Genomic DNA, 13947 nt, shown 5'->3' on the forward strand with positions numbered 1-13947 from the left:
AAGTCAGCGCAAGCGAGGAGGATAAACATACTCAGAGATGACACTCCTCCACGAGAGGATTGCTTGCGGAAGCTACGGAGTGGACGTCATGCTCTCTCCTAATGCGTTTAACACCCTTGGGTGCAAGCGGCTTCAAATTCAAAGCTTGGAGGAACTTCTGAATTCGGTGCCATTTCCGAAAATAACTACTCATGGCTACTTTACTTGATCCAATATTCGCCACCATTTCCGAAAATATAAAATGCAACCCCGATTACCCATGAAGCAAAGCATAGCAGTAAAAAAATCTGTACAGGGGAATAAAGAGGCATGATGAAAGATTGTGTTGAAAGGTACTTGTACTTTACTTTAAAAGTGCATTGTATTTATAGTAATTTACTTTAAAAGCACATGGCTCCCGAGTCCCGATGTACTTACTGCTTTACTTAAAGTGCATAACCTCTCATTTACTGTGTATTCTACTTCAAGTACTTTTTAGATGTACTTACCCAACATTGCCGTTTTGAACGGAAGCCCTCCCATGGTAAAGGGATAAAAGTAAAACAGAATATGGTGTGTGCGACCTTTTGGGACTTGGTGTTTTGTTTGGGTTTTTAAGGTAGACAATTGATATTCTACTCCATGCGGGCTATCGAAAACCTAAGACTATACAAAGATTTTTTTTTCTCTAAATCGCTCGCTATCGGTGCAGCTGTCGCCCAGTTCACCTATGGACATGAGCGGATGAAACTTGATCGTGATGGCACATGCACGCACTGCAAACTGTTATAGAACTAGCACTACAGGTAAATACGTGACGTGTACTCTATTTACATGGGCACCCTGAACCGCACTGAAATCTGACCCTCAATCACATTTAACTCTGGTTAACGACGCTCGTAAACCATAGGATGTACGGAGTTTTTCCAGAACCACGAACTGTGCTTCTGGAACAACTTGAAATAAATGGTATTCACGCTCAACCCTTTTTAAAGAATACAAATTATATAAATAGTACACACTATGAAAATATAACAGGACCGCCGTTTGTCGGGGAACAAACCACGTATAATTTTTAACAGGATATAATATAAATAAAGCACTGTTTTTTTTTCACTTTTGTTTGCCGTTTTGTTCCAGAAGCCTGCGGGAGTATGGTTGAGGAGTGAAAAGACAGCACACCGGGACGCCAGAGACGGAAAGATTGAGCGGGAAAGAAAAAAAGCGCACATCTCGGGCGGGAGAGGGAAAAAAGGCACCCTTTGTGGGATGTCTGAGTGATTTCGAGAGGAGAATACAAGGAACGCAACTGCTTCTTTAGCCTGTCTTTGACCTTTTGTAGGATCTTGAAAAGGCACAAGCGCGCAGCCCCCCCCCCCCCCCCCCTTTCAATGTTTGCGAGGTGGGCGAGAAGGTAGATCTGATTGGCCGAGGGGCTCTCCGGGGCCGGAAAAAGTTCACTATATTCAACTTTGAACCAGCAAAGCCGGAGCCTCACAACGTCACGTCCCCGTGTCCGTTAACGTCACTTCTTTCTCCCGGATTTCTACGGGACCCGTTTTCGCCCGTTTCGAGCGGTTCAGACCAACCCGCGAAGCGAGCGAAAAAGAGGTCCCAAAGAAATCCGGGAGAGAGGAGTGACGTCAAAGGTCATGTGAACGTGACGTTTTGCGGCTCCCGCTTTGCGGATCCAAAGTTGAAAGTATTGAACGTTTTCCGAACCCGGAGAAGGCCCTGGAGAGCCCCTTCGGCCAATCGGGAAGGCGGTTCCACCTAGGGAGCCTTCATGTGCGCTTTGCTAGGGTGATGCCACCCTTTGTAATACCACTCGCCGACAAACCAGCAGCCATTTTGGTCCTCGGTGATAATCCGTGGGGCTTATAACCCTCCCGGAAACAAACACATTATCTCACTAGTTCGGAGCAGTGTTGTGAAGCCCACGGAGGGAGGATTAGAATTTTCCCCCTCGGTTGGGATTACCGATGGACACAAAGGCCACTTTCCGGCGCACGGGGAAACAATAAGAGGAACAAAATGGCGGTGGAAGAGGGTGTGAGAAAGGGAAACGGGCAGTTGGCATCACTCTATGCGAAGCGCACATGAAGGAACTCTAGTTCCACCTTCGTCGCCCTCCTATCAAACCTTGAGCGGGTTGGGGGGGGGGGGGGGGAGGGTGCACTTGTCTTTTGTTGTATCCTTCTCCTCGAAGCCACTAAAAAATCCCACAAAGGGTGTAATTTCCCCCGCTTCCATTGCCGGCATCCAGGTCCATGCACTCCCGCAGGCTTCTGAGTTAAAACGGCAGGCAGAAGTTATATATAAAAAAAAAAAACGGGTTCCGTCTCTCTAATTTTTGCGAGTCCGTTTTGCGGGGTGTATCTCAAAACGTCCCATTCGCATTTGAACCTTGCACATTTCGACCCATTCTCATTTGGTCCTTCTCGTTTGCACCTTCTCATACGATCCGAATCGTGTTTTTCGCAACTGGACCCATTCTCATTTCGCCCGTTCGCGCTATGACCGAATGGCACTAGTTCGGCATGCTTCTGACGTCGTTATGCCTTCGCGGCTTTGTTGATAAGCCTTACCTTGTTTGGGCCCCCAACATACCACCAGATATATGTTATTGCTTAGGCCCCCAACATACCATGAGATATATGTTATGTGTGGAGGTATGCACTGAGAATCGTACCTTGACGTCTGCTTCCCTTCCCCTAAGCAAACGAGAAAAAAAAAGCGATGAACATTTAATTTGGAAACTTTGTTTGAACAGAAATAGCATACATAATAGCAGTGGTTCTCAACCATTGATGTTTCGCGGACGCCTCGTAGAAAGGCGGAGATCATGAAGGAACCCGTTTGGGGTGAGGGGAATAGAAAGGTATAGGTTATCATAATAATGATTTAATAAATGAATATAACTAATTGCTAGTGTAAAGTAGACTTATCTCATTGACATACACACGAGAGTACTCTCCCGAAAATTGGAGCGTTTCTTCTCAACGTAAAGAAAGACAACTAATATTGCCGTGCCTGACTGATGAGACAGGGCCTCGCGGACCCCTAGAACGTCTTAGCGGACCCCCGTTTGAGAATCACCGCATTATAGAAGTGGTGGCATCGTCCCAAGTCTAGATAGAGACCTCAAACAACGTGACATTTCGGAATATGATCTGGCTGCGATAAATAGTTGGTCTGTTTTATGGTCAGCTAGTAGCTTTTCACGACGAGCTCGACGCACTGCTAATATCCTTAGCAGAGGGAGTATGCCTGTAGTGTCGCACACACACACAAACACACACACAAATAATATCAATGTATTAATATTACCTTAAAAAAAACGATTTTGGTATAGAAAGGGTCATGTGTGACGGCTCAAAGCGAGATATTTTTGAGAATGGCTGTTTTGAAAAGGGCCAGGTCAAAAAGGGCGAAACGAGAACGGGCCCAAATGAGGAAGGTTGGAACGCGAAAGACGAAACGGGAAAGGACCAAATGCGACAGGTCCAAGAGAGAAGATCTTTCTGGGAGTGGTTGTTTTGAGAAGGGCCAAGTGAGAAGGTCGAAACGAGAACGGGCTCAAATGATAACCACCCGTTTTGCGACGTGGTTTGGAGCACCCTTTAAAAGGTGGTGCAATGCAGCCCAGAATCCGGTCCTGCAGGAACTTCCGAGACCCGGAAGTGACGTCAACGTTAACACTTTTCTGTTATTTTTTTTTTTTTGGGGGGGGGGGGCGGAGGGGGGGGACGATTTAAAACTGAATCTGCTAAACCTTTCGGGGCCCGGACGCGTCCGCGTTTGGATCAGCCAATCAGGGAAAAGCAGTTCACCCTCCTCGTCCTCCAGGAAAATCTTGTCATGAGCGTGGGAGAGGAGGACGGTTATCGCCTCTTGGTGGCTTCCGTTCATTTCTCCCCCTCGAAATTACTCAACGATTTTACGAAACGGGCTCTTTCTCCCTCTCGCCGTCCATTACTACGCGGCCGGTAGAGCAGACAACTAAAGCCCCTTTATACGGAAAAGTATCGACATCCTTTGAAGATTGCCGCCTGCTATCCTGGGCCAAACCAGGCGGCGCTACAGCCGACGTGCGGGTGTAAGAAAGCAAAACATAAAGATGAAAGGTGTGCGCGTCAGAGGAGGAGGAGGAAGAGGAATGCCTATGCTGTCGGAGCGCAGTGCCTGCTATGAGCTCAGGTCGCCAATCGAATAACGCCGACTGTGCAACGTCACGGCTTTCATCCTCTTTCTTTGAGCACATACTTCGAGGCTGGTAGACTGTGACAGCGCGTTTTTAGCCTGTGTGCATGTATTTGCATGTCTTTCAGCCTTTGACTCAAGCATAGGAAGGTCGTCTGCTCTCTTGGACCAAACCAGGCGGCGCTACAGTCGACGCGCGGGTGTAAAAAAGAAAAATATAAAGACAAAAGGTGTGCGCGTCAGAGGACGAGGGAGAAGACGTTGCTACCTTTTTTATTCAGGGGCATTACAGACAACCAACTCGACCCCCCCCCCCTCTATTCCCCCCCCCCCCCCCCCCCCCATCCTCCAGTTCGAGCTTCCCGCCCTCTCCGGCGTTTCCTGAGCCTCGAGCGTCCACACGCTGCCAAAGCACCACGGAAGGCATCGAAATTGTGTTGGAGGCAAAACGCCGGGAAGTCACACCCTTCCTTACTGATCCCGTCAGTAGCTATAAAAGACCATGATCTGGTGTTTTCCCATGGACGACATTGGGACGAGGTAACACATTGTGCAATCTTAAATTCTGCTGAGGGGGACTCGGGCTCAGCGTGATGCGTTGCACAAGGGAAAAAGTGCACTTACTTGCAATATTTCGCGAGCGTACCTTCACCGCTCTGGAGAAGTGGCAATTCCTTAGCTCTTTCGTGCACGACCACCCAGTGGCAATCGTGGAACAGTTTATCCTCGCAAGCGTACACTGTAAAAAAACAACTGTGTAAAAAAACAATAAAAGCTTGGAAGCTCTCTCGTCACAAATTTTCTGTTTTCGTTTGTTTCTCTCCTTCCCTAATGTTTATTAAAAAATAACCTTTCGGGTTCTTTTTCATTCTGTAAAATGACTGAAAGTAGTTTCTACTTTTAGAAATAATAAAGTTTGTAAAAAAAAAAAAAAGCGGGATTTTGTTTTGGAAGTTTGTGAAAAACAAAATAATTCCTGTTCTTAAAAATAATTTTTTTTTTTTTTTAAGCCGCTTCTTTTATTACGCGTTTTGATATTTTTTATGCCGTTTAGCAAAATTTGTAAAACATTCCAGACAGAAGAACAAGAGGGGACCGAAGACGGCTGCTGACGTCTAAGTGAACTCAATTCCTCGGCGGATTTTTCTATATCAGCTTCCAACACCGCCCCCCTTTGTGTCCCCGCTAGTTCTTCTGTCTGTTTTAACGCAATGCAGTAACTTTATCATTGTCTTTACGAAAATGATCAATGAGTTTCAATTGACCTTCTGATGCATTCCTATAAAGTAAATTGATACTCAATATAAACTGAACGTCTAATGCGTTTCATCTTAAGAAATTCACCATCGATTCTATCGGATTTACTTATTAGGAATGAAATTGAGTTTGCTCTTGAGAAACTCAATATCTATAATATGTAATGTAATCATTAGAAGTGCAATTGAGTTTGGTCATTAAGAACTCAATATAAATTACTTATAATTTACTTATTAGGATTAAAATTTGTTGTTTTTATTAAAAATGCAAAATCTATTATTTTGAATTTACCTATTAAAATGCAATTGCGTTTGCACATTATGAACTCAATATATATTCTTGTGGATGTGCTCATTAAGAATGCAATTGAGTTTGCTCATTTTGAACTCAATATCCATTCATCTGATTTCAGTTATTAAGAATGCAATTGAGTTTGCTCATTATGAGCTCAATATCTATTCATTTGAATTTACTCATTAGATAAGCAAACGACTTTTATCATCAAGAACTCCATAGCAATTATTTTGAATTCACTCATTGCATTTGCAAATTATTTTTGTTGTTAAGACATCAAGATTGATTATTTTAAGTTTACTCATTAGATATCGCGCGCAGCTGTCGAGGGAAGGGACCTTCATGTCTCCTTATATCAATTGCTGTGTGAACATTAAGAGCTGCGCTACACAAGTGTTTGAGACCACGTGCACGGGCACAATGGCGATTTCACCATAGACTTGAAACCAGAGCGAGAGTGAACATCAGTTCCGTGTCAAACTCGGCGAATATAAAACAGAGACCTCTGAAAAGATACAGAAAAATTGTGTCGAAAAGCAGTGAATTTAGAAAAGCGTTTTAAGTGGCACTCGCGCTTCAGGAACGACAGAACATCGCTGGAAGACAAAGAGCGGTACAGTGACCTTATCCGACCTCTCCTTGACTTCAGTGACGTTCTGCCAATCTTGAGTCACGAGTACCACTCAAAGCACCTCGCACACCTCTACGTGTTTTGACATAACCCTTCTAAATCATTTCAGAGGTTTCTGTTTTAGATTTGCCGAGTTTGACGTAAAATTGATGTTCGCTCTCGCTTTGGTTTGCTCTCTATGAAGAAATCGCCATTATACTCGTGCATGTGGTCAAACTCGTGGAGAACAGTTTTAAATGTTCACAAAGCGACGTCCTTTGGCATATGACGCAAAAGGGTCCCTGCCTTCGATTGCAGCGCGCGCATCACTGTGCTGCCCTCTCTTTTTACGCTACAAAATCAGTCCCGGAACATTTTGATCACACCTCGTGTAATGAGTTTTGTCATTCATTATTTTGAACTTAGTCAATGGACATGCACTTTAGGTTCATTCATTGACGGACATTACTTTGTCTCCTCATTGGATATTAAAACGAGTTTTTGTCATTTAGACATCAGCTGGTTTGCGCCCTTTGCTGTTGAGGAACCCAGCGATGGCACAGTTGTAAATAACCATGAGTACAGTTATATCTCTCAAAATAAACATATTTACTCAGAATCATTTGTGCAAAAAATGGAATCCAAAAGTTTTGACACCTTTGAGAGCATAGCGTTCAGTATAATAACTCTAAGGTCACTGACAAGGTGAGAACAACAGGGAGGAGCTTCACTTGTCTCCCCTCAAGCTTGAGTCTCCCCCTCCAAAACGATCCAACGTCTCGTGCACATCAAGCGGGCACGCACTGTCAAAACATGGTGGAATGCATAGAGCACGTGCTGAAGGCCGGGTGTTTGAAAGACACGTCATGCCTTTTTCACTCTGTCAGTGACTATTAGCGGCGAGATGTTTCGGTGGCGCCCTCGTTTGGTTACCTTTCGTGACGTCATTGCCTTGTGAACGACAAGTTCGATGGTGTTTGTAATGAGCATGGTGGAAGCCTGAAATCATAGCGCTCTCAAAGCAACACTGCCAACACCGTCAAAATTGAAGTTCTTACATTCCTCTTATTTCCGTCGATGAGAAAACCTTTGCTGACGTCATAGTCACCATTCGGCCAATCGTAGAAGGCCGACCACAGCGACGCTTTTGATCGCGCACGTTGCGGTGGCGACCTTTTGTGGTTTCCTTTTGTGACCTCATTACCTTGCGAACAACGAATTCGATGGTGTTTGTAAAGACCATGGTGGAAGCTTGAAATGACTGCGCTCTGAAAGCAACACTGGCAACAGCATCAAAATTGAAGTTCTTATATTACTCTTATTTCCGTCGATGAGACGTTCTTTGCTGACGTCATAGTCAGCATTCGGCTGATTGTGGAAAGCCGATCACAGCGGCGCTTTTGATCGCTCGCGACGCCAATAGTCCCATCATTGAGCCTATTATACTAGTCACTTCGTAAAAAAAAGGAGCAATAAAATATTTTTCAAGCGAGCATCTACCGTGCCTCCTCTCGTACTGAATGGTACTATGCAGAGAAGCGATAACATACCGGCTAAGAGTCGCTTTTGTGGATTTTGCGGCTGCACCGAACGACTATTAATATTGCCAATGTTGTTTTTTTATTAAAGGATGGGGTCCAAAACGTCTGAACACCTCTTTATCATTTAAATGGCTTCCTGGGAGGAGATAGTATACTGGGAACTTTAATAAATGCTGAATTGGTCACCGTTCCTATGAATTTTTTTGTGGGGTTTATAAGGCGGTGGAATATTCAAGAACAGTGTGATTAGTGTGTTGTAAATCATTTATGATATTTGTGCTGGTTTCCTTCATGCACTTTGTTTCCTCTATGTTAAATGCTTTAAGGAAATAAAAGGTAAAAATTTCCAACAAGCTGCAGGATTATTTTAACGGAGTTGCAAAATTTTTTTATTGGTACACCAATGCAAAAATTTGTTTTAATCTCGACCGTACAAATTTCATTGAAACTCAATAGCAAAACTTCTATTGAAACACTATCGCAAAATAAAATCGAGATGCAATTTGTTAAAAATTTAATTAAAACTCGATGGCCAATATCCTGTGACGCTTCAATAGGAACTCATAACAAAAACAGATTGAGTTTCAGTTGAAACAAGTACATTCCACATACAATCCAAGATTGAAAATTTGCACTCCAGCAGGATGTGACACGCCACTAATACTATATATGATGATTGAAAACCTGAGACTGTGGTTTGAAAAACGGAAACTCGTGAAGTAGAAAGAAAATGGGATAGACAGCGTCTCAAACTCAGCTCTAGAGCTGAGTTTGCGACGCTGTCGACTTTTTAAAACAGCCAATAGGAACGCGCTATCGTCGCTTGAGGCTCACCACTTCTAGCTATCATCATGCCATTCGGAGCCGCCGTTGGGTGGGGTTTTGCCACCTTTCATATGCGAACGAGGTTAATATGCATTAAACTCAGTTTTAATGGCATGAGGACGATGTATTCGTACATTCAAAGGGTTATTTACTTTGGGTGCAAGGAAAAGAAAAGAAAAGAAAGACAGGCTGAAAGATTCTGGTAAAGGAATTGTCAAAAAAAGAAATAGTTTTCAAGGGAGGAATGAATTGGACCATTTAGGTAAGTGGACTGAACGGTCTTTATCGAAGACTGTGTGTATGGTTCCGACTGGACTGCCCGAAAGTGATCACACCTTAGATCTGGGATTCCCACTTTGCTGGGGCCATTAAATATCGGACGAAACTGTCGGTACGGGAACACCAATATGGCGGATACTTGATAATAAATACACTAGAAGGCGCTTCTTTTTTTATATGGTCTGAAGTAAGCGAAAGCCACTGAAACATGGCGGCGCCCGCCGACAGCGTCGAGGTTCATCGAGATGGCGAATCCTCGGACGACCCCGCTGGCTTCCGCGACATCCGTCCGACCTGAACCGGCGCACGCTTGGAAAAAACTGCTTCTCTGTGTCCCCACGGCTCTCCAGCAAGCAATTTTCCGCGCCTGACAACGTCGCTCTCGTTGACAAGTGCGGGACCGTACGTGACCCTCCTTTATGTTTACGGAGCGCTTTAGAAAGTGGAGCCAGGTTCTATACCGTCTTGTATCACGCTACCGAAGCGCTGCGGAATCGCGCCCTTCCTATCGCAAGCAGCCCCTTCGGTCCCTAAGGACACCGTGCCGCTCTCAAACGCCTTCAAACGCAAAGGTGGTTGCAGGCTTAAAGACAATGCGGCATATCACGCGCTACGACGCCTGGCTTACCGGTAGGCCTGAAACACCCCTGCACATCCATGAGAGTGTTGATGTAGTTTTCCATGGCCCTCCTGGCCCTGTCCGCTTTGGTGGGACAGTCTGCACCCGCCTTCAGTGCGCACTGGTAGCTCAGCGACTCGTTTCTACGGGAAAGAGAACACTTATGTTCCGAAAGCCTTTTGATAAGCAACCGGGCGGTTGGTGTAGTATACATGGCTCGTACCGTTGGCTCTGACGGCGCGTACTCAATAAAGCTGCGAGTATTCACTCTCTTTCAAACTCTTACGGCAGATGACACTTGTTGGTTCCGAACCATCGTAGATTGCAGCGAACGACTTTCCCAAGCTAAACATAATGTAGGTAAAACAGCGCAGAACGACAAGGACTCGAAGGAAGGAACAAAGGGGACGGGACAGGCGCTGACTCGCAACTGATGGTTTTATTACCGAAACTATAAAAAGTAAACATGTTCGAGAGTATGGGCCAAGGCAGAAGGGTTGTCAAAGAGCAAGTGTACAGAAAACACGCAAAGCCGTTTGTGAGCTGTGTTTCCGGAGTGGTATACGAGGTCCCCCTCTCGCGTGGTAAAGTCTATAACGGACAGACGTGGAGGTGTTTAAATGATAGACTCAGGGAGCACAACTATTTGCTGAGAGCCACGGTCGGAGGGCATTCGGCGGTGCACTGTATGAGCTGTTTGTGCAAGCCGTCATTCTAGAAGACCACGCTTGTAGATAGCACGAAGCAGACATGAACGTAACGCGTTACAAGTAACGGGTTGCCTCTACCTAGTTTTTATTTTCGGTAACTTTTAAGGCCAAGAAACCAGTAACGGTATTTAGTTACTCTTAAGGAGTAATGTGTACAATGTTTAAACAGCCTCGTTTTAATTCTAACCTGAGTATGCGTCTATTGCGAGAACGGTAGGTAGGCAACCCGAGAAACAACTAAACAGTATGACAGTATACACTCTAAAAAAAGCCCGTGCGTCCACTTTCCCGCACAACACTCGGAGAGCCAATTACAGCAACTTACAACTTACGAATGCAGCTCAGCGAATGACGATGCCGAAACATATGTTTAGACCAAAACACGCAGTCCGAGTTGTGACATTAAGCAATACAAAACGTCACGCTTGCATTGCTTAATGTCACAACTCAGATTGCTTTTTTTTTTTTTTTTTTTCCTCCGGTCCGGGCGTTGCACTCCGCGGAACGTCCGGACCGGAGGAAAAAGAGAGAACGATACTGACGTCACGGCCCAATGTTGCTTTAGCGATCGGCAACCCGCTGGCCGCCCGCTAAGGAGCAGCGGCTCGCGGCGGGTCGCATTTTTATTGTCGGCATTAGTTGAGAATGTGTCCTCCCCCGGACGTAATATTTTGCCTGGGGTGGTATTTTTTGTCACTACAGCGATACCAGTAATTTATTTCATTTTGAGTTTTGATCGGAGTTGCCCTTTAAGCTGTCGGTGCTGATGTTATTCACCGCTCGTATCTGAGGAGGTGGTTGCTGAGCGCGGTGCTGCCGTGGAGTTGCTCAGGTACTTTAGCAACGTGCATTTCACATCGTCACAACTGTCGGGTCGTGGCAGCCTTTTAGTGGCAGGACCAATGCGCAGTGAACAGCGCACTCAAATGTGGTGTCCAGCGAATATTTCACGTATGGCGGGTAATTTCGTCTTCTCCTTGAGCACATCGAGCGCTCGTTTGCCCCCAAATGCGCCCATGTGCTTTTGAAGAATTAGCGACTCGCGTCTGGCTTCCTCGTCGTCGTGCGTTCGGTGCGCATTTTTTTTTTGCCAGTTGATATGAGTTTTTTTTTTTTTTTTTGCGTTTAAATGCGTCAGAAGTTTGCTCGCCGTGTAAGCTACTCTTTCATATGCGTGTCGAAAAATAAAAATAAAACAATTAATAAAAAAAAACGTTTTTTCTTAGAGATACATTTAAGATGAGTACCTGCACCATTTATCTCCGTCTTGCAGTGCACCGTCTTGTTCGAGCTTGCCCAGCCGCTCCTCGACGTTCTTCTTGCATTCCGCGAAGACACTCGGACTGAAACAGTCTCTCCAGAGGTTCAGGTCTACGATCCACACGCACAAACAGGCAGAAAAAAGAGTTGTTTTAAAAACGAGCGCGTTTCTTTGCAGCTGCCTGCCGTGAACAGTGCCCGTGCGCAAGAACAAACGTTTCAGCTGCGCGTAAAGCCTGTTTCACAGGCAGCGATTGTGCGAAACCAATCGGTGCGACAGCCGACGCAGCGAGGGCGATCGAAATGTTTGGTTTCACATTAGAGATGGCAGTAATGAGAATACTGTAATAAAATTACAGTAATTAAATTACTTTTTGTGGTAATGAGTAATGTAATGAATTACTTCTTTAGGGCGGTAATTTAGTAATGCAATAAATTCTTTTCAGGCAGCAATTTCGACAAAAATTACTCTATACTTCTTAAATTACTTTTGTCTCAAATTAAAATGTTCGCTTGAAAGCTTTAAAAAGAAGAAAAAAAAAGTAAAACTCGTTTACAACTCTCTGTAACGCCGAATTGGAGCGCAGCTCTTGAGGAGGAGGAGGGAAGGGTATACCCCTCCTCCCTCCCCCTCCCCTCATGGGGGTCACGTGACCTCGGGGGGGGGGGGGGTCACGTGACTTGGGGGGTCGCGTGATCTTACTGTTACGCCGACGGTGACGGTGACGCCGCTCAAGCCGGAAACAGGCGCCTAAGACCTGCGCTCTAAAACAAAATTATTTGCATGGTAAAATGTTGTGAAAGAGACATCACAGAAAATAAACAACGGGTGCTTGAGTGCAAGGCCTCGTACGAAGAACTAGACAGAGGCACAAAGGCGGGCTGGAAAGGCAAAGGAGAAAGGTTTACGTGTAGACATCGCTGGAAGGCCACGGCTTACGAACTCCAGGCAAGACAGAATCACGGCGTCACGTTATTACGAATATAGAGGGTGGTTCAAGTCACCAGGCTCGATCCAAAATGAACCGTAAAAATCGACGCTTGCACGTAGCCATCTCAACTTTTCGTCAAAGGTGTATTTTACAGGTCGGTTTTTTCTTGTAAACTTACAAAGCGTAGTTCCCTTTTAGTAAAAAATAGGGCCAAGAAACTTGCCATGGCCTACGGCGGGAAGCGACCGCGACAACCAAGTCCAGTAACGGGGTGTGTTTGGCGTTCGTATTCATAGATGGCGTCGGGAGCAGCGTCTGAAGGTGGAGCCGACCAGCGAAAGATAGCAGACGAGAAGTAGACGAAATCCGTTGGCAGCAAAAGCGCCACCGTTATGCAGACGCGTTTTTTTACTTTAGGTGTTGCTTTTATTTTTCGCATTTATTTTTTAACCGAAGTTACATTTCAAAAATATTATATTCAATTTAATAAACCACGGTGGTCACGAGCCGTCGCGATAAGAAGGTAGCGCCATCTATCAATACGAACGCCAAACACACCCCGCGACCGGACCCCTGTCGTCTGCGTTGCTGCCTGCCGTAGACCCTGGCAAGTTTCTTGGCCTTATTTTTTACAGAAAGAGAGCTACGCTTTGTAATTTTACAAGAAAAAATCGACCTGTGAATTCGCGATCCAAGACCGCAATCCTGCACATCGTTAATAATACTTCCATGGCTCTGAACGTTCCCCGCTCGCAGCAGCCTCTAATCATCCGGCAGTGGAACTGCCGCGAACTCCGCAAGAAAAAGGACCTCCTCCTTAACCATATGACTCACGGACACCCAACCGGACATCCTCGTAATTTAAGGAACTGGTGGAGCGCTCAACCTACGGGGCTACGACATGTTTGCCCAGCCGAGCATAACCCACCGTCGTCGGGGCACTGCAGATAAAAGCACCCCCCCCCCCCCTCCCATGACGTTCGTCCGCGTACGCAAAAAAACATCCCCACCACCCAAGAAGATACTACGACTGTCAACACCCCCCCCCCCCCCCCCGCCAAAACACGTAACCATCACCACTCTCATAGGTGACCATCGCGTTACCATTATCAATACGAACTGGACTCCTAATCAACCCTTAACGTCCTTCCCCCCGCTGCAAACCCTCCTCCCCATGTCAACTGCTCGCAACACTGTTCTTCTTCTTGGAGATTTTAACTGCCCTCATCCTGTCTGGGGCTATGACCGCGCGGTGCCGCTAGGTCGAAAATTGACCTCTTTCACCAGCAATCATCACTTCACTCTCCTTACTGAACCGTCTAGCCCCCCATGCCTAGGCACGGCTCAAGAGTCGGACACAACCTCGGATCTCACAAGGATTCGCGGACCACTACGAACGATTTGGTAGAAAACAGAGGACTCTATTGGCAGCGACTAT

The 13947-nt window shown here is 45.7% G+C and overlaps 1 protein-coding gene across 1 annotated transcript in view; it reads right to left on the reverse strand.

Annotated features, from left to right (window-relative positions):
• The window catches only part of LOC8036448, a 40408-nt gene that overhangs the window by 15381 nt on the left and 11080 nt on the right, over window positions 1–13947 (reverse strand). The window contains exons 4-6 of the mRNA XM_040222283.3: window positions 11565–11688; window positions 9617–9750; window positions 4807–4921 (exon numbers count right to left, since the gene is read on the reverse strand). Of these exons, the coding sequence (XP_040078217.1) occupies window positions 4807–4921; window positions 9617–9750; window positions 11565–11688 (373 nt within the window). The remainder of the gene's footprint in view (window positions 1–4806; window positions 4922–9616; window positions 9751–11564; window positions 11689–13947) is intronic.

This window comes from Ixodes scapularis, unplaced genomic scaffold, assembly GCF_016920785.2.
Source record: "Ixodes scapularis isolate PalLabHiFi unplaced genomic scaffold, ASM1692078v2 PGA_scaffold10__122_contigs__length_95168666, whole genome shotgun sequence".
Classification (NCBI taxonomy): Eukaryota; Metazoa; Arthropoda; class Arachnida; order Ixodida; family Ixodidae; genus Ixodes; species Ixodes scapularis.